At 44.8% G+C, this 25,000-nt stretch overlaps 2 protein-coding genes across 2 annotated transcripts; one reads left to right on the plus strand and one right to left on the minus strand.

Annotated features, from left to right (window-relative positions):
* Positions 1–7,031: 7,031 nt before the first annotated feature.
* Positions 7,032–9,535, plus strand: LOC109925170 (cathepsin B; the record flags this gene model as incomplete). The annotated part of the gene is made up of 5 exons (XM_048593396.1): positions 7,032–7,149; positions 7,781–7,924; positions 8,132–8,248; positions 8,861–8,989; positions 9,101–9,535. Coding segments are annotated over 5 exons (606 nt in total), but the record flags the coding sequence as incomplete, so codon positions are not given.
* Positions 9,536–11,676: 2,141 nt separating this feature from the next.
* fdft1 (farnesyl-diphosphate farnesyltransferase 1) lies at positions 11,677–25,000 on the minus strand. The gene is made up of 7 exons (XM_048593395.1): positions 24,226–25,000; positions 23,744–23,927; positions 23,466–23,594; positions 22,846–23,037; positions 22,217–22,393; positions 21,930–22,082; positions 11,677–12,782 (listed from the first exon to the last, which is right to left on the minus strand). Exons 1-7 carry the CDS (start codon positions 24,315–24,317, stop codon positions 12,567–12,569), a joined length of 1,143 nt encoding a protein of 380 aa, XP_048449352.1. The 5' UTR covers positions 24,318–25,000; the 3' UTR covers positions 11,677–12,566.

Below are 25,000 nucleotides of genomic sequence, written 5' to 3' on the forward strand. Positions count from 1 at the left end.
ATCCTCAAAGAATTCACTAAGTCTTGTGAGGCATAACCTGCCCCTCTCAAAGCCATGCTGACTGTTTCTAATCAAACTGTGCTTTTCCAAATAATCATAAAAACTATTCTAAAGATTCTCCTCCAATAATTTTCCCACCACAGAAGTAAGACTGACTGGTCTGTAATTTCTAGGATTATCCCTATTCCCTTTCTTGAACAAGGGAATGGCATTTGCCACCCTCCAATCTTCTGGTACTACTCCAGTGGACAGTGAGGACGCAAAGATCATTGCCAAAGGAACAGCAATCTCTCTTCGCTTCCCGTAGTAATCTTGGGTATATCCTGTCTGGCCCAGGGGACTTATCTACCCTCATGTTTTTCAAAATTTCTAGCACATCCTCCTTCCTAACGTCAACCTGTTCGAGCACATCAGCCTGTTTTCATGCTGTCCTCACAAACGTCGCAGTCCCTCTCACTGGTGAATACTGAAGCAAAGTATTTATTAAGGACCTCCCCTACATCCTGACTCTGCACGGAAGTTCCCTCAACCATCCCTGATTGGCCCTACTCTCACTCTGGCCATCCTCTTGTTCCTCACAGAAGCATAGAATGCCTTTGGGTTTTCCTTGATCTTGCCCGCCAAGGTTTTCTCATAGGACAGCTAGATGGAGGTAAGTCCATTCTTCAGTTCCTTCCTGGCTACCTTTGTAGACCTCTAAGAGCCCTATCTGATCCTTGCTTCCTCAACCTTAAGTAAGCTTCCTTCTTCCTCTTGACCAGGTGTTCAATATATCTTGTCATCCAAGGTTCCCTCACCTTACCATCCTTTCCTAACTCTGTTTCTCTCTCCCTGCTGTGATTCTTCCAGGACTTTTTGTTTCAGGTTTATGGGGAGGCGATGGCCTATTGCTATCAATAATCTTGCAAAAATCCAGAAACTCAGCTAATTTTCTGGAGACCCAAGTTCAAAGCCTGCCATAGCTGATGGTGGAATTTGAATTCAAGAAAAAAACTAGAATTACAAATCTACCAATGACCATGAAATCTTTGTCGGTTGTTGGAAAAATTGACCTCCTTCACTAATTTCCTTGAGTGAGGGAAAGCTACCATCCTCACCTGGTCTGACCTACATGTGCCTCCAGACCCACACTAATGTGCTTGACTGTCAGCTGCCCTCTGAAATGGCCTAGCAAGCCATTCATGAATCGATCACTATGATGTGTCAAAGAAATGAACCTAGCATTAACTAGGCACTGGAAACTGCAACAGCAGAAACAACCCTGTTAACCCTGCCAAGCCCTCCTCACTAAATGGGGGGCAGGGGGAGAACCTAGTGCCAAAATTGGAGAGCTGTCTCAAACTAGTCGAGCAACTGCCTGACACAGTTATGCTCGCGGGATCATGTCTTACAGGCAATGTCCCAGATGCCGCTATCACCATCCCTTATTATGTCCTGCTCCACTGGCAGGACAGACCCAGCAGAGATGGCAGCACAGGCAGGAGGGATCTGCCCTGGGAGTCCTTAACGTTGGCTCTATGAAGTCTCATGGCTTCAGGTTAAACATGGGGTAAGGAAACCTCCTGCTGATTACCACATACCGTCCTCCCTCAGCTGATGAATCAGCACTCCTCCATGTTGAGTAAAACTTGGAAGTGTTGAGAATGGCAAGGACACAAAATGTACTCTGGGGATTTCAATATCCACCACCAAGAGTGGCTCAGCAGCAGCATTACTGATCCAACTGGTTAATCCTAAAGAACATAGACTGGATTTGTGGCAAATGGTGTGGGAGCCAACAAGAGGGAAACGTGACCTCATCTTTACTAATCTGCCAGCTGCGGATGCATATGTCTACAATAGTGTCAGTAAGAGTGACGGCAGCAGAGGCCTTGTGGAGACAAAGTCCTGCCTTCGTGTTGAGAATACCCTTCATCGTGTTGTGTGGCACTATCACCGTACTAAATGGGACAGACTTCACGCAGATCTAGCAACTCAAGACTGATCATTCATAAGATGCTGTGAGCATTCATAGCAGCAGAATTGTACTCCAGCACAATTTGTAGCCTCATGGCCCGGCATATTCCCCACTCAACCATTACCATCAAGCCAGGGGATTAACCCTGGTGCAAAGGAGAGTGCAGGAGGGCATGCCAGGAGCAGCACCAGGCATACCTGAAGATGGTGTCAATCTGGTGAAGCTACCAAACACAACTACTTGTACACCAAACAGCAAAAGCAGCAAGTGATAGACAGAGCTAAGTGATCCCACAACAAACTGATCAGATCTAAGCTCTGCAGTCCTGCCACACCCAACCATGAATGGTGGTTGATAATTAAACATTTTGCTGGAGGAGGAAATTCCACAAATATCCCTACCCTCAATGATGGAAGAGCCCAGCACATCAGTGCAAAAGACAAGGCTGAAGCATTCGCAGCAATCTTCAGCCAGAAGTGCTGAGTGGATGATCCATCTCGGCCACCTCCAGTGGTCCCCAACGTCACAGGTACCAGCCTTCAGCCAATTCGATTCACTCCACATGATATCAGGAAATGTTTGGAGATGCTAGGTACTGCAAAGGCTGTTGGTCCTGACAACATTCGGGCAATCGTACTGAAGACTTGTGCTCCAGAACTTGCCGCTCCCCTAGCCAAGCTGTTCCAGTACAGTTACAACACTGGTATCTACCCGACAATGTGGAAAATTGCCCAAGTATGTCCCATACACAAAGCAGGACAAATCCAACCTGGCCTATTACTGCCCCATCAGTCTCTTCTTGATCATCAGAAAAGTGATGAAAGGTGTCATCAACAGTGCTATCAAGCAGCACCTGCTCAGCAATAACCTGCTCAGTGACGCCCAGTTTGGGTTCCGCCAGGGTCACTCAGCTCCTGACCTCGTTACAGCCTTGGTTCAAACATGGACAAAAGAGCTGAATTCCTGGGGTGAGGTGAGGTGAGCGTCACACCCTTGACATCAAGGCTGCATTCAACTGAGTGTGGCAGCAGGGAATCCTGGCAAAACTGGAATCGATGTGTATCAGGGTAAATGCTCTGGTGGTTGGAGTCATACCTGACACGTAGGAGGATGTTCGTGGTTGTGGGAGGTCAGTCATCTCTGTTCCAGGACATCTCTGCAGGAGTTCCTCAGGGTAGCGTCCTAGGCCCAACCATCTTCAGCTGCTTCAAGAGCAAATGTCAGGATGTTTACTAATTGTGCAACTCCTCAGATACTAAAGCAGTCCATGTTCAAATGCAACAAAGTCTGGACAACATTCAAGCTTGGGCTGAAAAGTGGCAAGTAATGTTTGCACCGCACCACACCACAAATACCAAGTTATGATCATCGCCAATAAGACAATCTCACCACTGCCCCTTGACATTCAATGGTATTACCATCACTGAATCCCCCACTATCAACATCCTGGGGGTTACCCTGGACTCCTCTCATAAAGCCAGTGGCTACAAGAGCAGGTCAGTGGCTAGGAATACTGCAGCAAGTAATGTACCTCCTGACTCCCCAAAGCCTGGCCATCATCTACACGGCACAAGTCAGGAGTTTAATGGAATACTCTCTACTCCCTCGGTTGAGTCCAGCTCCAGCAACACTCGAGAAGCTTGATACCATCCAGGACAAAGTGTGCTTGATTGGTACGACATCCACAAACAACACTCATGGCACCACTGACACTCAGCAGCAGTGTGTGATATCTACAGCATACACTGCAGAAATTCATCAAAGATCCACAGACAGCACTTACCAAACCCACAACTACTTCCATCTAGAAGTGACAAAGTTGATAGATGACGGAAGGGCTGTAGATGTCATATACATGGACTTCAGTAAGGCATTTGATAAGGTTCCCCATGGTAGGCTGATGGAGAAAGTGAAGTCACATGGGGTCCAGGGTGTACTAGCTAGATGGATAGAGAACTGGCTGGGCAACAGGAGACAGTTATAGTGGAAGGGAGTTACTCAAAATGGAGAACTGTGACCAGTGGTGTTCCACAGGGATCCGTACTGGGACCACTGTTGTTTGTGATATACGTAAATGATCTGGAGGAAGGTATAGATGGTCTAATTAGCAAGTTTGCAGATGACACTAAGATTTGTGGAGTAGCAGATAGTGAAGGGGACTGTCAGAGAATATAGATAGATTGGAGAATTGGGCGGAGAAATGGCAGATGGAGTTCAATCCAGGCAAATGCAAGGTGATGCATTTTGGAAGATCCAATTCAAGAACGAACTATACGGTAAATGGAAAAGCCCTGGGGAAAATTGATGCACAGAGAGATCTGGGTATTCAAGTCCATTGTACCCTGAAGGTGGCAATGCAGGTGGATAGAGTGGTCAAGAAGGCATACGGCATGCTTTCATTCATTGGACGGGTTATTGAGTACAAGAGTTGGCAGGTCATGTTACAGTTGTATAGAGCTTTGGTTTGACCACATTTGGAATACTGCGTATAGTTCTGGTTGCCACATTACCAAAAGGATGTGGATGCTTTAGAGAGGGTGCAGAGGAGGTTCACCAGGATGTTGCCTGGTATTGAGGGCGTTAGTTATGAAGAGAGGTTGAGTAGATTAGGATTATTTACATTAGAAAGACAGAGGTTGAGGGGGGAACCTGATTTGAGGTCTATAAAATCCTGAGAGGTATAGACAGGATGGATAGCAAGAAGCTTTTTCCCAGAGTGGGGGACTCAATTACTAGGGGTCACGATTTCAAGGTGAGAGGGGAAAAGTTTAAGGGAGATATGCGTGGAAAGTTCTTTACGCAGAGGGTGGTGGGTGCCTGGAACGCGTTGCCAGCGGAGGTGGTAGAGGCGGGCACAAAAGCATCATTTAAGATGTATCTAGACAGATACATGAATGGGCAGGGAGCAGAGGGATACAGATCCTTGGAAAATAGGCGACAGATTTAGATAGAGGATCCGGATTGGCGCAGGCTTGGAGGGCCGAAGGGCCTGTTCCTGTGCTGTAATTTTCTTTGTTCTTTGTTCTAGAAGGACAAGGGCAGCAGCTACATGGGAACATCACCTTCTGCAAGTTCCCCTCCAGGCTGCTCACCATCCTGACATGGAAATATGTCACTGTTTCTTCGCTATCATTGGGTCAAAGTCCTAGAATTCCCTCCCAAATGGCACTGTGGGTCAAATCACAGCAGGAGGACTGCAGCAGTTCAAGAAGGCAGTTTACCAAGGGCAACTAGGGATGGGCAATAAATGCTGGCCAGTCTTCAATGCCAATATCCCACAAATGAGTTTAAAAAAACTGCAGATGCTGTTTTTTTTATTATGGAAACGGACCATTCAGCCTGATTTGACATGAGCCTCACAGCAAGTTGAGTAGTTTCTTTAATTGTCTACCTTTGCTCAGCAAGAAGTGAATTAAGAGTGTCCCAGAGACAGTTCATATCAGAGCCTTACAGCTCAGAGAGGTGGACAGAAACCGAGGTAGAGCTAAAATACAGTTGAATCTGAATAGAAGCCACAATAGACTTGTGTCCCATCATGACTCAAATTCATGTATTCTGTTGTCAGGCTCAGTTCACTCCTCTAATTCTGCAAACTATGCAAACACAGCAATACGTTAGGTGGATATATTGTTCAAGTGGGTACGTGTTCATCCCAGGTCAATTTACTCCCTCGCTGATTCGGGGTCTATCTGAATGTTTTGACGTGATTGAGTCAAAGAGATCGACTGCACAGGAAAAGGCCTTTTAGCCCATCATGTCCGTGCTGTTTTAAAACGACCACCTGACTATTTTCCAGCACTTGGTCCATGGCCTTGTATGCCTTGGTATTGCAGGTGCACATCTAAATACTCCTTGAATGTGATGAGGGTTTCTGTCTCCATCGCCCCTACTGGCAAAGTTGCAGGTTCCCAGCATGTTCTGTTAAAAAGATTTTCCTCACATGTGCTCTCAACCTTCTGCCCTTTGCATGTTTTATGACCTTCACCCTCATCATCTGCAACTTCTCTAGCACATTTTCCTTTGAGAATCTCATCTTGATTCCACCCTCCTTGTTTCTCCTTTTAAAACTGTGGATGTGTCTACACTGCTTTACTCCAGCTTTTCAAAAAGGCAGCACCATCTCCTTTTTTGAGGTGAATTAATAAAGGGCATCAAATGTTGATTTTTACCAATGACACACATCCTATGAACAAATAACATAAATCCAGTTTTTCTTTTGCCAATTTTCTCACCATCGTCATGTTTTCCTCCATTAGCCCTGCACTGAGTGAATTGAAATCACCGAGGATGAGAATCATGTTTTCCTATATTTGTGCACTTCTGTCATGCCAATCGCACAAGGCTATCTATCTGTCCCTGAAAATATTCTCTCTCAATTCCACTTTTAACTGACTTACTATTCTGCACTTTCTAGTTCATAGATCATAGAATCCCTGCAGTGTGGAAACAGGCCCTTCAGCCCAACAAGTCCACACTGACCCTCAGAGCATCCCGCCCAGATCCATCCTCTATAACCCACCTAATCTACACATCCCTGAACACTACAGGGAATTTAGCATGGCCAATCTACCTAACCTGCACATCTTTGGACTGTGGGAGGAAACTGGAGCACCCAGAGGAAACCCACGCAGACACTGGGAGAATGTGCAAACTCCACACAGATAGTTGCCCGAGGGTGGAATCGAACCCGGGTCCCTGGCGCTTACCAACGGACCCACAGCTGGGCTTTTTTGTTCCTCTGCCCAACCCAGACCCATTGCTCCACCTTTTGACAGTTATCTCATATTTGGTTGTGTCCTAATATCTCATGCTTTTATTTTTTAACACTTCTGTGAAGCACCTATCCCATGAAGAATTCTGACTGTATGTGCTCACCTGATTTTTGTTAATACGCATACGCGGAATAAACCTGATTTGTAAAAATTAAAAGAAACTCAAGTTTATCTTGACACTTTTTTTATTTTTTGAAGGTTATTTCGTTTTTATTATTCTTTATTTCAATTTATTTCAGAGATTTCACTGATACTGTCCATGCTCCTGGGTCATATTTGACACTGTTCATCGCACTATGTAAATACAAACTAAATTTGTTTTACTCTTCCGCAGTTGTAACGGTGGCTATCCGTCTGGAGCTTGGGAATTTTGGACTGAAGCTGGTCTAGTATCAGGAGGACTTTATGATTCAAATGTAGGTCAGTATCTGAGTTTTTTGTTATTTGCTGATGGGATGTGTGCTTTACCAGCTGGGCCTGCATTTAGTGCCCATCTCTAATTTCTCTTTAAACTGATTTGTTAGGCCACTTCAGAGGGTAGTTAAGAATCAATATGTGTCAGGAATGACACCTAGGCCAGGTACAGGCAAGGCTACGGGTCCAGAGCTGGAAAGTGGGACTAGATTTGGGAGTTTTGGTGCAGACTCAATTGGCCAAAAGGCTTCCTCTGTACTGTGCGATTCTATGATTGCAGATTTCCTTTCCTATACAACATTAGTGAACCAGATGGGTTTTTATAACAAGCCAGCTGTTTTTTACATAAAATTCCAGGTTAAGTTTAGGGAATGGTTATGTTGCTCAGTAATGGGTCAATATCTGTGGTTGGGTGTGGATCAATGTCTGAGGCTAAGCATTGATTAGTTTTTGGAGTTAGACATGAATCAGTATCTGGGGTTTTATGCAGGTCAGAGAATGTGTTGAGCTTCTGTGGCTGGGTGATCAGTATCTCGGTCTGAGGATGGGTCAAGGTCTGGAATTAGTCACAGTATAAACATTGGAATGTCCTAGTTTTCACTGTTTGGCCTTTCTTTGGCTCCCACCTTCTCCATAGGCTGCCGTCCATACTCAATCCCTCCATGTGAACACCATGTCAACGGCTCTCGGCCAAAATGCAACGGAGAGATTGAAACTCCCAAATGCTCTAAACAATGTGAGGCTGGTTACACCCCAAAGTACACAAGTGACAAACACTACGGTAAGTAGAGCCAGAATAGAGACAAGATCAGGCAGAGAACCATCAGATATACCAGGATAAGTATACACTATATCCTACATGTCCCTCTGCCTCTTGTTTGTATGTGTATGCGTATGGAGGGGTGTCTGTGTGTATTTACCTTATTCTTAATGTTGTCAGTTGTTACTGCTGTGAGATTGAGATAATTAAGCAGACTCTCTTTGCTAGGCCTTACTTCATATGGTGTCGGTTCAGATGTCAAAGAGATTATGACAGAAATCTACAAGAATGGGCCAGTGGAAGCTGCCCTCATAGTCTACGCTGACTTCCTGCACTACAAATCAGGTAGGACCTTGCCTCAGTACTCAATATTATAGAGTCTGAGTCAAACAGCACGGAAACAAACCCATAATCCTGGCAACATCCTGTAAATCTTTTCTGCACCCTCTCGAGTTTAATAACATCCTTCCTATAAAAGGATGACCAGAATTCAATGCAGTAATCTAAGAGTGGTCTAACTAATCTCCCGTACAGCCACAACATGACATCCCAATTCCTATACTTGATGTTCTGAACAATGAAGGAAAGGGTTCCAAATGCTTTCACCACTCTGTCTACCTGCACCCCTAGGTCTCTGTTCGGCAACACTCCCCAGGGGCCTATCATTAACTGTATAAGTCCTGCCCTGGTTTGCCTTACCAAAATGCAACACCTCACATGTACCTAAATTAAACTGCATCTGCCGCTCCTTGGCCCATTGGATCAAGGTCCTGTTTGTATTCTGAGATAATAATCTTCACTGTTTACTACACCACCTATTTTGGTTAGAGAGAAAGTAACCAATGCATCTGGCTGGACCTCCTTGTAAGCTTCCAATTTGCTGAATTATATAAATGTTATACAATGGGCTGTGGCCTGGCTCTGTTGTTTACTTGACTTGTCAATGTATGTTTCCAGGAGTTTACCAACATGTGGCTGGGGAGTCAATGGGTGGTCACGCTATCAAGATCTTGGGTTGGGGCATGGAGAATGGAACGCCCTATTGGTTGGTTGCTAACTCCTGGAACACAGACTGGGGCGATAATGGTGAGTGACACTTCAAAGTATGGTGGGGAGAACCCTTCATGTCAAGCCAAATTTGCCTGATAGTTCCTCCATTCATTCTAAGTCCACTTCATTGGTGATTTTTTTTTGCAGGTTTCTTCAAAATCTTGCGTGGCAGCAATGAATGTGGAATCGAATCAGAGATTGTGGCTGGAATTCCTCGGGACGTTAGAAAGAACAAGTACCTATGAGGTGGAGTGAGGTTCCAAGCCCTGCACACAATACATCAGTGATATACTGGGAGGTGGCACAGGACTCCATTGGAGAGCTTGGCACCTATACCTGACAAATGAAGGAGCACATTACTCCAAGTCTCAAGAGGCCTACGCACAAAATCATGTTTCAATCATGTGCAATGTTCCTGATTTAACAAGCTTTCTTTAAGCCTCAGTAACCAGCTGTTAGCTGTGAGAGTCTCTCACCCTTTGTCTTCTCTGCTCAGATTATGATGTTTTTGGAAGCATGTAAAACCGTTATTACACTAACACACTATTTTCCACTAGCTCCAAATAAAATTTATCGAAAGAATCTTCTAGGATTTCTTTGCTTGAAATATTTTTTTGAAAAATAAAGATCCTATAAATACTAGCAGCCAAGAAAAATATATTTTGCAAACATGGAGAGTCAGGTTGAAAATTTTCAAAAAGCACCATGTGTGAGGAGGAGTTGGCCTCGTCGTATTATCACTTGCCTATTAATTCAGAGATCCAGGTATTGTTCTGGGGACCTCGGTTCAAATCCCACCATGACAAATGAAGTTTGAAGTTTAATAGAAGTCTGGAATTAACAATCTATTTATAACCATGAAACCATTGTCAATTGCGAGGAAAAATCCACATGGTTCACAAATGCCCTTTAGGGAGGAAATCTGCCATCCTTATCTGTTCTGGTCAACATGTGACTCCAGAACCACAGCAATAGCCCTCTGGGCAATTAGGGATGGTCAATAAATGCCGCCTAGCCAATGATGCCCTCATCCCATGATTGAATATTAAACTGGAGAGAAAAAAAAACCGGTGAGGAAGTAATTACTCAGCAGTCAGAAAGTGAGCTGTACAACACAACAGTTGCTGTTCATGACAAAACTGTGGGTTTCAGGTTCCATTTAGGTTTGTCTCTTCCTCTTTCTGCTTTAAGGTGTTTTTCGTTTCCCTCTTATGACATGTACAATCCATGAAGCTCAATGTAACTGACACTCTTCCTGCACACATCATCCTTGTGGAAGCATTCAGCTGTTGGCCCCACTAGTCATCCAATTAAATACATCAGGTTAATTGTTCATATTAAGCATTTCAACTTTATTATTCTTTTATTAGGATATGGATGTCATTGATCTGCATTTATTGTCTATCCCCAATGGCCCTTGAACTGAGTGGCTTGTTGAGCTATTGCAAAGGGTCATAGTAGTTTAGAATTAATCACACTGCTGTAGGAGTCTGGAGTTACACACTGGTCAGGCCAGGTAAGATTGGTAGATTTCCTTCCCTAAAAGACATCAGTCAACCAGATGTTTTTTTTTAATTATTGCCAATAGTTGTCATATTCAGTGTTGCAGATTGATTGATTAATTCAGTTTGAATGCCACCAGCTGTTATGGTGAAATTTGAACCACTATCCCCAGACATCCTCTGGGGTCAAACACGAGGTGTCAGGGGACTGCTAAGTTGTCCCATTATTCAAGAAAGGAACAAAAGGATACAGCAGGGAATTACAGGCCAATGAGTCTTAACTTTGTTGGAGGGAAGTTATTAGAAAAATCTCTGAGGGACAGACTATAGCTGCACTTGGGAGAGGCACCGATTAATCAGGGTAGCCAGCATGGTAAACTCCCAAAGACCATAGGGCTGCTCTCTAAACTGAAACGACTGGTGCTGAGTTTAACCTGAAAGACGCCATGCCTCAGGCAAGATTAAGAAGACCTCATAGTGACCTCAGCTGGAATGGGCATTGAATCCAAACAACTGAGCTAACAGACCCTCTAAGCCACAGGGCTTATGATGGAACTGTATAAAACTTTGGCTGGGCCATAATTGGAGTACTACATGCAGCTCTGAGCACATTACTGGAAGGTTATGAGACAGAGAAAGTGCAAAAGAAATTAACCAGGATTCTGCTGGGCTGAAGGGTCTGAGATATGAAGAAAGATCGGATAGGTTTAGGTTGTTTTCCTTGGAGCAGTGAAAGTTGATAGGAGACCTGATAAAAGTGTGTAAGATAATGAGGCACACAGATACAGTGGATAGGAAGGCACTTTTTCGATTATTAGATAAGTCAATAACCAAGGGGATAGATTAGGGTATGGGGCAGAAGGTCAAAAGGGGTGTTGAGGAGAAATGTGTTCACCCATAGAGTGGTGGGAGTCTGCAGCTCACTACCTGAAAAGAGGTACAATGCAACAAACTCTTGTAACATTTAAGCAGTATTTAGATTCGAGGGTTCCAGCCTCAAGGACTACAGGCTCAAAGGTGGAAAATGACAATGGGTTTGTCTGATCTTTGTTCACCAACAGGGACACGATGGGCCAAATGGCCTCCTTCAATGTGGTAAATGTCACCATAAACTCTAAGTACATGCTTTGCTAGTCTAGTGACTTAATGCTACCATCTTTGAAAGCAGTCTCAGAGGATGGATGCCAAACTCTACAGTCAGTGAATCTGTACAAACACACAGGCATTTGTAGTCATTTATTGAATTATCAACAAGCAATCTAATGATCAACAAGGGAATGACAAAGGACAAACACCAGAAACAGTAGCTTTCCTCAGTCAGGTGTTGAGGCCCCTCACGAACACCAAGATTGAAGGAGGTTGCGGGGAGAGAAGGGGTGACACTTGGACGCAGACCTTCACAGCAGTGGAACGAGGGGTTCTGCATGGTCCCACACAACAACTCTCATGTGGATTTGGGGAGGTGGGGGTCACAGAGACACCAACTCTGACACCCCCAGGACAGATACAGCACAAGGTTAGATACAGGGTGAAGCTTATTCTACTCTTTTAAACTGAATGTAAAGCTCCCTGTACACTGTCCCCAACAAATACTCCCAGGTCAGGTGCAGCATGGGATTAGATACAGAGTAAATCTCCCTCCAAACTGTGTCCATCAACCACTCCCAAGACAGGGACAGCATAGGTTTAGATACAGAGTAAAGCACCCTCTCCACTGCACCATCAAACATTCCCAGGATTGGTACAGAGGCTCCAATTATATGGCTGAGGGCTAGGCATGCATCAGTATGTTCCAATTGAGTCTGTGTAAACTCATCCCATCAGAGACTTGCTGGCAATTGAGGAATCTTTCATGCTCTCCCTTTACCAATGTACTCATTTGAACCTTGTGCCTGGCCACAGCACCCGGTGGGGTACAGGCTGGTGCTGCCTGCTTGCAGTCTAGAAGTGAAGCTTTACTGCATTGATCTACGGAGAATGAATAACTCTCTTCAGCCTCACAGCGGAGCTATCTCCTGGAGTGAGTAACAGCACAAGTCACAAAACTCTCCTGTTCTTCTTCCCATTGTAGAATGAAAATTAGCGAGAGATTAAAACAAAGGAAAAGCTGCTTAGTGCCCATGTACATACTCCTCTGAGCTGTGAGTCAGGGTCTGCCAGTATTGCCAACTAACCGCAGCCAAGAATACGGCTAAGGACAGGTAAATGGGTGAAAGATGACCACGGGACATCAGTTCCCCATCACACTGGCTCAGGGACTCCACTTTTACCACAATCTGCTGCGTTCTGGCTCCAGATCTCCCTGCACCTGGAACTTTCTGTCCAATCTAGAAATGAGATAGAAAGGGAGAGACAGCTATGAGGACCCACACATTTGCAATGACATAGAACGTGGATGTGCTGACTTCATAAGGTCGGATAGGCTGGTGGAATAGAAGGACACATGGCAGAGAAATGTGAAGTGATTCATTTTGGGCAGAAGGAAAGAGACAGCGTAAACTGAAGGGAACAATTCCAAAGGAGGTACACTAGCAGAAACAATTGGACATGTATGCTTACAAATAACTGAAGATAACAAGGCATGTTGAGAAAGCGGTTAATATGGGGTACAGGGCTTAATGAACAGAAAATGCTGGAAACACTCCTTCTCAAAACCTAACTTCTCCCACTACTGATAAAAGGTTATTGACCTGAAACATTAACTCTGTTCTCTCCATGGATGTGACCAGATTCACACTTTATTTCCAGCACTGTGTGTTATTATTTAAGATTCCCACTTTATAGAAGATTCTGCTTTTATTTTAAAAAAATGACATATTACAAAAGTGAGGAAATTAATGAACCTTTCTAAAAGACTGGTTTGGCGTCAACTGAAATAATGTCCAATTCTAGGCCCCACAGTTTGGAAAGGATGTGAAGGTGCACAAACAGTGCAGAAAATATTCAGGAAACTGATTCCAGGGATGAGGGACTTCAGTAACACATTAAAGAAACTGAGGCTGTTTTCCCTACAGAAGGTCAAAAGGTGATCTAAAAGTGGTATTCAAAATCCTGAGGGATCTTGGGACAGAACAGACAAGGAAGAAAGTGTTCCCACTGGTGGAAGTGTTGAGAACCAGTGGACACAGATTTTAAGGTGATGAAGGGTCTAGGCCCGAAACGTCAGCCTCTCTGCTCCTATGATGCTGCTTGGCCTGCTGTGTTCATCCAGCCCTGCACCTTGTTGTCTCGGATTCTCCAGCATCTGCAGTTCCTACTATCTCTGAACAGATTTTAAGGTGACTGGTAACAAACCAAAGGAAAAGCATTTAACCTAGTGAGTGATCAGGGTTGGGAATGCACTGCCTGAAAGTGCAATCAAGGCAGATTCAATTATGACTTTCAAACAGGAGCTGGGTCATTATCTGAATAGGAAAAACACACAGGGTTACAGGGAGAAGGCAGGGGTGTTTGACTTGATCTTGCAGAGAGCAGCCAAGAATTTAGCATACAAACAATGTCCTTTAGGAAAGAGAAACTGCCATCCTTACCTGGTCTGGCCTATATGTGACTCCAGGACTACAGCAATGTTGTTGACTCTTAACTGCCCCCTGAAATGGCCTAACAAGCCATTCAGTTGTATCAATTGTTAAGTCTTTATAAAAAAGGAATGAAACTGGATGGATTGGCTACCTTGCATCGACGTATGCACCAAAACAACACTGGCAAAGAGTGATCAACACTGCAAAGTCCTACATTCTCCATCTGGGGGCTAGTTCCAAAATTGGGAGAGCTGTCTTACAGACTAAACAACTAACAGCCTGATGTAATCATACATTCCAGACAACGTCCCAGACACCACCATAACCTTCCCTGGAAACATCCTGACCCACCAGAAGTACAGGAGCAGCAGAGGTGGCAGCACAGTGGTACACAGTTGGGATGGGGTTGCCCTGGGACTCCTCAACACTGAATTCAGACTCCACGGAGTCTCATGGCATCAGATTAAACACAGACAAGGAAACCTCCTATTGATTACCATGTACGGTTCTCTATCGGCTGATGAATGAGTCCTCCCAAGTGTTAAACAGCACTTGGCTTGAGGGGTTGAATTGCCTACTCCTGTTCCTAATTCTTAGGTTCTTGTATTTTCATTCTTAAAATGTATCTAGGAGAGCTTTGTAAGCCAGCACATAGAATGTCTGACAAGGGAAGGGGTAGCGTTATACCTAATTTTAAGGATCAATGCAGGACAAATGGTAGATATGTTAGTGAGGGACCATTTCACTGATATGATAGTGACCCTAATTCAGTTAGCTTTCAGGTAGTGATGGAAAAGAACAAATGTGGACCAGAAGTAAAGATCCTGAAAGGTTGGGGAAGGCTGATTTTAATATGATAAGATAGGATCTGGCCAAATTGGAGCTGAACCAGCTATTTAGAGGAAAATCTCATCGGTGCAGTGAGAGTCATTCAAGAAGGAAATTGAGAGAAGATAGGGCCAACAAGTTCCCATAAATGTAAAGGGTGGGTCCAACAAGTCCACAGAACTTTGGATGTCGAGGATTCCACAGAATTGGATAAGGAAAGTAAAAGGCAGCTTATGGCAGATACTGAAGACTTAAAACAGCAGTCATTCGAGAGGAGTATAGAAAGTTCGGGGGGGTGCTTAAAACTGAAATTAGGAGGACGATGAGACGACATGAAAAAACACTGGCAGGTAACATTGAGAAAAAGTGAAGGCATTTTATAAGTATCTCAGAAGGAAAAGAATAACCCAGGGAAAGAATCCCATTTGGGATCAAAGTGGCAATGTGCATGTGGAACAAGAAAATGTAGGTGAGGTTTGAAAGGAGTACGTTCTGTCTGTATTCATTGTAGAGAAGGACAGTGTGGGTATGGAAATCAAGAATGGGCTGTGATATATTTAACAATTAACATTGAGAGGCAGGACGTTTTAGCAAGTTTGAAAGGGAATAAATCCCCAGTCCCAGATGAGGTGTATTGCAGATTGCTATGGGAGGTAAAGGAGGGGATTGCAAGGGTCTGATAATAATTTTCAAATCCTCTCTGGCTACAGGAGGGGTACCAGAGGGCTGAAGCACAGCTAATATGATACCATTATTCAAGAAAAGTGGTAGAGATAAACCAGGATACTACAAGATAATGAGTCTAACATCAGTGGTAGCAATACAATTGGAAAAAATTCTAAGGGACAAAAATGGAGTGGCAAGGATTAGTCAAAGATAGGCAGCATGGCTTTGTCAGGAGGAGATCATGCCTAAGAAATTAGATTGATTTTCAAAGAAGGTGACCAGATGTGTAGATGAGGATTAATGCAGTTGAAGTAGTTTATATGGATTTCAGCAAAGCCACTGACAAGGTCCCACATGAGAGACTGATAAAGAAGATAACAGTACATGGGATTCAGGGAAATTTGACAAATTGAATCCAAAATTGGCTTAGTGGCAGAAGGCAGAGGTTGGTGATCAAAGGTTATTTTTACAACTGGAAGCCTGTGTCCAGTGGCATACCACTATGTTTGGTCAGGGTCCTTTGCTGTTTGTTATGTACATTAACGATCTAGGCAACAAGCTAGAAGATATGGTCAATACCAATGATCACACAATATTCAGCACGATTCGTAACTCCTCAGATACTGAAACAGTCCATGTCCAAATACAGCAAGAACCTGGACAATATGCAGGCTTGGGTTAACAAGTGGCAAGTAACATTTGCGGGATAGAGAGGGAGGTAAAAGGGGTGGAGGAGTTGCATTACTGGTCAAAGAGGATATCACAGCTGCGCTGAAGGAGGGCACTATGGAGGACTCCAGCAGTGAGGCAATATGGGCAGAGCTCAGAAATAGGAAGGGTGCGGTAACAATGTTGGGGCTGTACTACAGGTCTCCCAACAGCGAGCGTGAGATAGAGGCACAAATATGTAGACAAATTATGGAGAGATGTAGGAGCAACAGGGTGGTGGTGATGGGAGATTTTAATTTTCCCAACATTGACTGGGATTCACTTAGTGTTAGGGGTTTAGATGGAGCAGAATTTGTAAGGAGCATTCAGGAGGGTTTTCGAGAGCAGTATGTAAATAGTCCAACTCGGGAAGGGGCCATACTGGACACAAGGAGATTCCGTGTTATGCTCCTCAGACCATCTGTCCCTTTGCGTTCATCATCTGCTCTCTGCCTACTCTTCCCCTTAGTCACACTGACTTCATTATCTAGTTCCTTACAGGCTTTAGTTACTACCTCCTTACTGTCCACTAATCTCCTCATTTGGTTCCCATCCCCCTGCCACATTAGTTTAAATCTGTTGGGGAAAACAATTTCTAGATTCCGTGTTATGCTCCTCTTGCTCAATGTGGGAACTCAGGGACGCGGCTGATATCCCTGACTCCTACACATGTAGGAAGTGTGTCCAGCTGCAGCTCGTTAGACCACATGACGGGTCTGGAGTTGCAGATGAACTCACTTTGGAGCATCCGCGATGCTGTGGAAGTCGTGGATAGCACGTTTAGCAAATTGGTCACACCACAGATTAGGATTGCAGAGGAAGAAAGGGAATGGGTGACCAAAAGGCAGAAAAAAAGCAGGAAGGCAGCGCAAGTGTCCCCTGCGGTCATCTCCCTCCAAAACAGGTATACCGTTTTGGATACTGTTGGGGTAGATGGCTCACCAGGGAAAGGCAGTAGTAGCCAGGTTCATGGCACCGTGGCTGGCTCTGCTGTACAGAAGGGTGAGAAAAAGAGCGGAAGGGCAGTAGGTAGGCGGTTCTGTGGTCGAAAACGAGACTCCCGAATGGTATGTTGTCTCTCAGGTGCACAGGTCAGGGATGTCTCTGATCGACTGCAGGACATTCTGAAGGGGGAGGGTGAACAACCAGCTGTTGTGGTGCATATAGGCACCAATGATATAGGTAATAAACGGGATGAGGTCCTACAAGCAGAATTTAGGGAGTTAGGAGCCAAGTTAAAAAGTAGGACCTCAGAAGTAGTAATCTCAGGATTGCTACCAGTGCCACGTGCTAGTCAGAGTAGAAACGAAAGAATAGGCAGGATAAATGAGTGGCTTGAGAGATGGTGCAGGAGGGAGGGGTTCAGATTTTTGGGACATTGGGACCGGTTCTGGGGGAGGTGGGACTATTACAAATCGGACGGTCCACATCTGGGCAGGACTGGAACAAATGTCCTACGGGGTGCTTTTGCTAACGCTGTTGGGGAGGGTTTAAACTAATGTGGCAGGGGGATGGGAACCAAATGAGGAGGTTAGTGGACATTAAGGAGGTAGTAACTGAAGCCTGAAAGGAACTAGATAATGAAGTCAGTGTGACTAAGGGGAAGAGGAGGCAGACAGCAGATGATGAACGCAAAGGGACAGGTGGTCTGAGGTGCATTTGTTTTAATGCGAGAAGTGTCATAGGTAAGAGAGATGAAGTTAGGGCTTGGATTAGTACGTGGGAGTACAATGTTATTGCTATTACTGAGACTTGGTTAAGGGAAGGGCAAGATTGGCAACTAAATATCCCAGGATATGGACGCTTCAGGCGGGATAGAGAGGGAGGTAAAAGGGGTGGAGGAGTTGCATTACTGGTCAAAGAGGATATCACAGCTGTGCTGAAGGAGGGCACTATGGAGGACTCCAGCAGTGAGGCAATATGGGCAGAGCTCAGAAATAGGAAGGGTGCGGTAACAATGTTGGGACTGTACCACAGGCCTCCCAACAGCGAGCGTGAGATAGAGGTACAAATACGTAGACAGATTATGGAAAGATGTAGGAGCAACAGTTTGGTGGTGATGGGAGATTTTAATTTTCCCAACATTGACTGGGATTCACTTCGTGTTAGGGATTTAGATGGAGCAGAATTTGTAAGGAGCATCCAGGAGGGTTTTCTCGAGCGGTATGTAAATAGTCCAACTCGGGAAGGGGCCGTAGTGGACCTGGTGTTGGGGAATGAGCCCGGCCAGGTGGTTGAAGTTTCAGTAGGGGATTACTTTGGGAATAGTGATCAAAATTCCGTAAGTTTTAGAATACTCATGGAGAAAGATGAGAGTGGTCCTAAAGGAAGAGTGCTAAATTCGGGGCCAACTATAGCTAAATTCGGCAGGAGTTGGGGAAGGAGGATTGGGAGCAGCTGTTTGAGGGTAAATCCACATTTGATATGTGGGAGGCTTTTAAACAGAGGTTGATTAGAGTGCAGGACAGGTATGTCCCTATGAAAATGAGGGGTAGAAAGGGCAGGATTAGGGAACCATGATGACAAGTGAAATTGTGAGACGAGCAAAGAGGAAAAAGGAAGCATCCATAAGGTCTAGGCGACCAAAAACAGACAAAGCTTTGAAATAATATCGGGAAAGCAGGACCAATCTGAAACGAGGAATTAAGAGGGCTAAAAGGTGTCATGAAATATCTTTAGCAAATAGGGTTAAGAAAAATCCCAAAGCCTTTTATTCATACATAAGGAGCAAGAGGGTAACTAGAGAAAGGGCTGGCCCACTCAAGGACAAAGGAGGGAAGTTATGTGAGGAGTCAGAGAAAATGAGTGAGATTCTTAATGAGTACTTTGCGTCAGTATTCACCGAGGAGAGGGACATGACGGATGTTGAGGTTAGGGATAGATGTTTGATTACTCTAGGTCAAGTCGGCATAAGGAGGGGGGAAGTGTGGGTATTCTAAAAGGCATTAGGGTGGACAAGTCCCCAGGTCCGGATGGAATCTATCCCAGGTTAACTGAGGGAAGCGAGAGAGGAAATAGCTGGGGCCTTAACAGATATCTTTGCAGCATCCTTGAGCATGGGTGAGGTCCCGGAGGACTGGAGAATTGCTAATGTTGTCCCCTTGTTTAAGAAGGGTAGCAAGGATAATCCAAGTAATTATAGACCGGTGAGCCTGATGTCAGTGGTGGGGAAGCTGCTGGAGAAGATACTGAGGGATAGGATCTATTTACATTTGGAAGAAAATGGGCTTATTAGTGATAGGCAGCATGGTTTTGTGCAGGGAAGGTCATGTCTTACCAACTTGATAGAATTCTTTGAGGAAGTGACAAAGTTGATAGATGAGGGAAGGGCTGTAGATGTCATATACATGGACTTCAATAAGGCATTTGATAAAGTTGCCCATGGTAGGCTGATGGAGAAAGTGAAGTCACATGGGGTCCAGGGTGTACTAGCTAGATGGATAGAGAACTGGCTGGGCAACAGGAGACAGAGAGATGTAGTGGAAGGGAGTTTCTCAAAATGGAGAACTGTGACCAGTGGTGTTCCACAGGGATTCGTATTGGGACCACTGTTGTTTGTGATATACATAAATATTCTGGAGGAAGGTATAGATGGTCTGATTATCAAGTTTGCAGATGACACTAAGATTGGTGGAGTAGCAGATAGTGAAGGGGCCTGTCGGAGAATGCAGCAGAATATAGATAGATTGGAGAGTTGGGCGGAGAAATAGCAGATGGAGTTCAATCCAGGCAAATGCGAGGTGATGCATTTTGGAAGATCCAATTCAAGAGCGAACTATGTGGTAAATGGAATAGCCCTGGAGAAAATTGATGCACAGAGAGATCTGGGTGTTCAGGTCCATTGTACTCTGAAGGTGGCAACGCAGGTCGATAGAGTGGTCAAGAAGGCATACGGCATGCTTTCATTCATCGGACGGGGTATTGAGTACAAGAGTTGGCAGGTCATGTTACAGTTGTATAGCACTTTGGTTCGACCACATTTGGAATACTGCGTACAGTTCTGGTTGCCACATTACCAAAAGGATGTGGATGCTTTGGAGAGGGCGCAGAGGAGGTTCACCAGGATGTTGCCTGGTATGGAGGGCGCTAGCTATGAATAGAGGTTGAGTAGATTAGGATTATTTACATTAGAAAGACAGAGGTTGAAGGGGGACCTGATTGAGGTCTACAAAATCATGAGAGGTATAGACAGGTTGGATAGCAAGAAGCTTTTTCCCAGAGTGGGGGACTCAATTACTAGGGGTCACAATTTCAAGGTGAGAGGGGAAAAGTTTAAGGGAGATATGCGTGGAAAGTTCTTTACGCAGAGGGTGGTGGGTGCCTGGAACACATTGCCAGCAGAGGTGGTAGAGGCGGGCACGATAGCGTCATTTAAGATGTATCTGGACAGATACATGAATGGGCAGGGAGCAGAGGGATACAGATCCTTGGAAAATAGGCAACAGGTTTAGATAGGATGTACTGGCACTGGAGGGGGTGCAAAGGAGGTTCACTAGGTTGATTCCGGAGTTGAGGGGGTTGGCTTATGAGGAGAGACTGAGTAGATTGGGATTATATTCATTGGAATTCAGAAGATTCGGGGGGGGGTCTTATGGAAACAGATAAAATTATGAAGGGAATAGATAAGATAGAAGTAGAGAGGATGTTTCCACTGGCAGGTGAAGCTAGGGCAAGAGGGCATAGCCTCAAGATTAGAGGGAGCAGATTTAGGACTGAATTGAGAAGGAACTTCTTCACCCAGAGGGTTGTTAATCCATGGAATTCCTTGCCCAGTGAAGTAGTTGACGCTACTTCAGTAAACGTTTTTAAAGATAAGGTAGATTTTTTTTGCACAATAAAGGAATTAAGGGATATGGTGAGAACGCGGGTAAGTGGATCTGAGTCCACGAAAAGATCAGCCATGATCTTATTGAATGGCGGAGCAGGCTCGAAGGGCCGGACGGCCTACTTCTGCTCCTTGTTCTTATGTTCTTATGGAGGATCTGGATCGGCACAGGCTTGGAGGGCTGAAGGGCCTGTTCCTGTGCTGTAATTTTCTTTGTTCTTTGTTCACAAGAGGAAACATCCTCTCCACATTTGGAATACTGCGTACAGTTCTGGTCACCACATTACCAAAAGGATGTGGATGCTTTGGAGAGGGCGCAGAGGAGGTTCACCAGGATGTTGCCTGGTATGGAGGGCGCTAGCTATGAATAGAGGTTGAGTAGATTAGGATTATTTACATTAGAAAGACAGAAGTTGAGGGGGGACCTGATTGAGGTCTACAAAATCATAAGAGGTATAGACAGGTTGGATAGCAAGAAGCTTTTTCCCAGAGTGGGGGACTCAGTTACTAGGGGTCACAATTTCAAGGTGTCAAGACCCCTCAGGATCTTATATATTTCAATTAAGTCACCTCTTATTCCTAACAGGGTGAATGGCCTGGCAGCATCTGTACGAAGAAAGCAGAGCTAATGTTTTGAGTCTGATGACTCTTCTTCATCAGAACACCTAACTCAAAACATTAGCTTTGCTATCTTCCCACAAAAGCTGCCAAACCTGCTGAGTTTCTCCAGCAATTTCTGTTTTTGTTACAGATCCCCAGCATCCACAGTTTTTTAAAAAATTTGTTTTAGTTTGGCATCCTCTGCTGTAACCATTGATGTATTCAGTAAAATTCTTCCCTTAGTCCCGGTCACAGCGACATATTTAGTGATATTCCTCCGAACTCATCCCCTGGTTTGATCCCAGAGTGTTTTGTCAGATTCTCACCATTTGGGTATACTGCCGAATCATCCCTTTCACAGCTTCCATGTTAGTTGCCTCCAGCATCAGGGTGACAGCCTGGCCTTTCCGGATCTTCACCACACCACGGAAAACCTGCGGGTTGTTATAACAAGCAGCCAGTGTGGCTATAGCCATCACCTGAAATAAAGGCCAAACAGTGAGACACATGCAGAATGGAAATGGACAGAAACAGAGTACACAGACAGAATCAGGTCAATCCTACCAATAAAATTCTCTCCACTTACCATAGTATTTGATTGGGGAACACCTACCTGTGGAATCGCACAGAAGTTGAAGACACTCTGATTGTGAAGCCGGGATAAGTACTTGATGACATCTGGGACATGCTGCAGAGCATTTGTAATCAGCTCGTTCAAGCACTGCAGTGCTGCCTGAACATTTGAGGGTTTGGTGAAGTCAGACAGTTTCTCTGCATACTTGCTCCACACCTGAAACACACAAGACCAACAACCCAGCAGCTGTTACAAGTATCACTGTGCACAAACAAAATGACAAAGTAAGTCATAAGGACATGAAAAGTTAGGGCAGATGCCATGGAGGAGAAACAGGATCCAGCAAAGCTTTTGAAATAGATTAGGGAGAAAGGTGGTTTGGGGCTGGTTGGGTGAGCTATGAGAATGTTGAACTGATTTTGAATTAAATTAGCTTTATTGTCACATGTTGTAGAAGTAACCTCCAAATCTCCAGAATTGTAATAACAGAGTGGAATGGATGAAGTTAGAGTAGGCTTCATGGAAAAAAGCCAACTGGCTTTACCTGCACTCTACATCCAAAGGCAGTAGTCTTGGAAGGGTACATGCACACATTGGTGTATGGATGGATCCTGAGCAGTCCATGTCTACATCATCCCTACTCTCCAGCTGACAGAGGCCACACTTACCTCCTGTGGCCAGAACTCCCGACCTTCCTGTTGGTCCTCCAGATAATCCCGAATGATGTTGGTTTTCTGCAGGAAGAGCCCCATGGAGTTGGCCAGTTCAGTGTCCTGCCCAACAACTGGATCCTCAAGTTCAGAGGCCGAGAACAGACGGGACAAGCCGATTCCCACAAGTCCTGCCACATAGTGACAGTACTGAAAGCAGAGGCGTGGAAAGAATGTCAGTGATGGTTAAAACTCAAACACATCACTACCACACAGTCAGTCAACCATTCCAAGGAACAATCTGAAGTAACTCAGAATTGATAAAACTGGAGAAGTAAGCAATTTGGTCCTTTGAGCTTGCTCTGCCATTTAATAAATCAGGACTGAAAATCGACCTCAATTTCATTTTCCCCTTCCTGCACTCTGCCCATATCCCTCAATGCCCTTAATGACTAAGTAACTATCAACTTAAGGTCAACATTCATATCTGATGTCTAACTGGGAGCTCAGCAGACTGTTCCTAAATGCAAACTTTGCTGAAAGGTCATACCACCCACAATCATATCCGACTCTAGACACACCACAAAGCCTGATCATGCCACACAGCACCCACCAACAGCCAGATTGTTTCTCCTTACCGTGTCCCATTCTTTGATGGATCCAACCTTTTTTCCCAAAAACTCAGCCATGCCAGCTCCCATCTTGTGGCAGATATTTGCAATCACATCCTGGTAAACCTTGGCCAGTAAGCGGAATTCCAAGGATATCTGTTGCAAATAATGAGAGTCAAGACCAGAATCAGAAATAGGTCAGGGGCAGAATTATACCCCAGTGAGATTGAGTGCATGTGGAACTCATGTCCCAGTGAGAATCAGAAACAATGTTTCTACCACATTCCTGACACAGGGATACATACCGATGGGAAATCCTCCAGCACCTGGCGGTCTTTTTCCCGACTCTGGCTGTACCTCCACTCAGGCTGGTACAAATAAGTGTGGAAGTTCTGTAACATTGGGATCTTCACCTCCAGGGGGATGGACATGTCATCTTCCACTGTGTCTAGAGCCCGCAACACCAGGTAAAAGATGCACACCGCTTGACTGCAGTGAAAGCACAACATAAGCATGCGTATCAGGCAGGGGCCTATTTTGGCTTATTCCCAAAAACTTCAATCCTACTCCTGACTCCCTCACCTGTGACCTAACCAATCCTCTCTCGCTGATAAAAACCACTTCACCCCACATTCTCTGTCAGCCACTCCCCAAAAACCATCTAATCCACTACCCCAGCATCCTCACGCTTCCATCTCTCTCATATTCTTCACCCCCTCACACCCATCCCCTGCTGCCCCACTAGCTGGGACTCACTCCCTCCCACAGAGGCTAGCAGCCCTCTTACCGTAGATCACCATCCAGTGCCTGAATGACAGCAGCAAAACTGCGGCTCGTCTGGTTCAGATAAACATAGCACTTTTTCAGGGTTTCACTCATCGAATCCTGGAAAACAGGCAGCGCATCAGATCACTGACTTAACTCTGTTACTCTCCACACCGAATCCACACACTCACTCCTCACATTCTACCATCAAAGATCACAGATACTTACTTGGCAAACCCAGCAACAATGTGTATATACCTAAAACTTTTCTGAAGAAGAAAAAAAAGTTAAAAACTTAAAAAAAAGTTAACTCTCCTCGCTCTACAGATACTGCCAGATCTGTGTTTGCCCAGAAATCTCTTTATTTAAGGCTACGTTATTTCAGGTGACTAAATATGTGGTGAAAGGCCTAGGTTTGAATGAGCATCTGAAAAGAGAGTCAGAGAGGCGGCTCACAGTAGAAGCTGAATTGCTTAGCCACTTTAAGCTGAAGGCACGACTGTCCAAATGCACTCTACCTACCATCTAGAAAGATAACAGCAGCAGATACATGGGAACACCACCACTACAAGTTCCCCTCTAAGCCAAACACCATCCTGCCTTAGAACTAGATCACTGTCCCTTTGTTGTTACTGGGTGAAAATCCTGGAATTCTTTTCACCAACATCACTGTACGTGTATCAACATTACATGGACAGCTGTAGGTCAAAAACAGTAACACTTATATCCCACAAAAAAAAACACAAAAAGCATAAATGGTTTTAACAAAAGATGAACTGCAGCAGAGGTGGAGTCAG

This window comes from Rhincodon typus, unplaced genomic scaffold, assembly GCF_021869965.1.
Source record: "Rhincodon typus isolate 14 unplaced genomic scaffold, sRhiTyp1.1 hic_rhity00002768, whole genome shotgun sequence".
NCBI classification, from domain to species: Eukaryota; Metazoa; Chordata; class Chondrichthyes; order Orectolobiformes; family Rhincodontidae; genus Rhincodon; species Rhincodon typus.

What these genes read in the sequence shown, in the direction of transcription:
- fdft1 (XM_048593395.1), bottom strand. Translation starts at nt 24,317, where the DNA reads ATGAGTGAAACCCTGAAAAAGTGCTATGTTTATCTGAACCAGACGAGC. An exon ending in GGGAGTTCTGGCCACAGGAG is followed by an intron (nt 22,394 to 22,845) that starts GTAAGTGTGGCC and finishes TGTGTGTTTCAG; the next exon opens with GTGTGGAGCAAGTATGCAGA. An exon ending in ACTTCTGTGCGATTCCACAG is followed by an intron (nt 22,083 to 22,216) that starts GTAGGTGTTCCC and finishes CCTTTATTTCAG; the next exon opens with GTGATGGCTATAGCCACACT.